General features: G+C 39.8%; 1 protein-coding gene across 1 annotated transcript in view; it reads right to left on the bottom strand.

The window, feature by feature from the left end:
* Positions 1 to 879, bottom strand: part of LOC101565865 (zinc finger protein 354A) — a gene marked incomplete at its 5' end in the record, with an annotated part of 11,096 nt that extends 10,217 nt beyond the window's left edge. The window contains 1 exon segment of the mRNA XM_012514345.2: positions 783 to 879. Within this exon segment, the coding sequence (XP_012369799.1) occupies positions 783 to 879 (97 nt within the window).
* Between the last annotated feature and the right edge of the window lie 60 nt (positions 880 to 939).

Genomic DNA, 939 nt, shown 5'->3' with positions numbered 1-939 from the left:
TTACACGTAAGTTCAGAAATCTAACCATATACAACCTTGTAGCAGGACAGTCCCGCAACATTCCTTTTGCTGTCTCCTACCTTCATTCACCACCCCCTTCTTTTTGAACAACCATCTACCCGAGAGACTTCATAGCAGCAACTGGCATGTCATGACAAGCAGCCCGTATTCAGAAGACCAGAATGACAGGCACTCCAAGCATGAGCCTACTATTACAAATTGTCATCTTCAGTGCAGTTGCTTAGTTCACAGGTGTCAGTATATATAGTCAGGGTGAGAATCCTTCTAATTAACTGCTAGATTCAAAAATCTTCTGAAGATTCTCAGGATTATTTCTGACTTAGACCAAGTTTTCTAAACTTTTAGGACCACATAAAACACTAAATTCTTCAGTTATTTACAGTATTCCAAGAGATGGTCCCAGTCTCTTAGAACTGCACCGAAGCATGGTTCCACTGTGGCCCTTACACAGCTTCCTCCTCTCACTTCCTTCTTTGGCTTCTCCTTTTTCTACAACTATCTTGAGCTTCAGCCAAAAACATTTACATGCAGTCCCTTGAGTGCATGGTTTATATTATATAAAATACATAGAACCACAGACCTTCTTGGAAACAACAGGAAAGAATAAGATGAGTGATCCCAAGAAATTCAAGTGAGAAATGACTATGAGAGAGTTACAGGAAGCACATTTTTAGAAGCCTGAAGCTGAAGAAGTTTCCAGACAATACTCCACGCTTCACCTGCTTCTTACTATGCCAAGCACCTTAGGACCAAACACTCACCGAGAATTCCAGGGATTTTTTTCTCTCCTTTCCAGGGATCTTCTCCTTGCTGCAACAGGGAGATCACCCTTGGTTTGGTAAAGAGGAATCCTATTCACAAGAGAAAAAAAAATCTATATCTATATCTATCTGTATATCAAGTATATATATATATTAT

Source organism: Octodon degus, unplaced genomic scaffold (genome assembly GCF_000260255.1).
Source record: "Octodon degus isolate 3935 unplaced genomic scaffold, OctDeg1.0 scaffold00029, whole genome shotgun sequence".
Classification (NCBI taxonomy): domain Eukaryota; kingdom Metazoa; phylum Chordata; class Mammalia; order Rodentia; family Octodontidae; genus Octodon; species Octodon degus.
The sequence above is the reverse complement of the archived record's forward strand: the minus strand, read 5'-3'. Positions and strand labels throughout refer to the sequence as shown.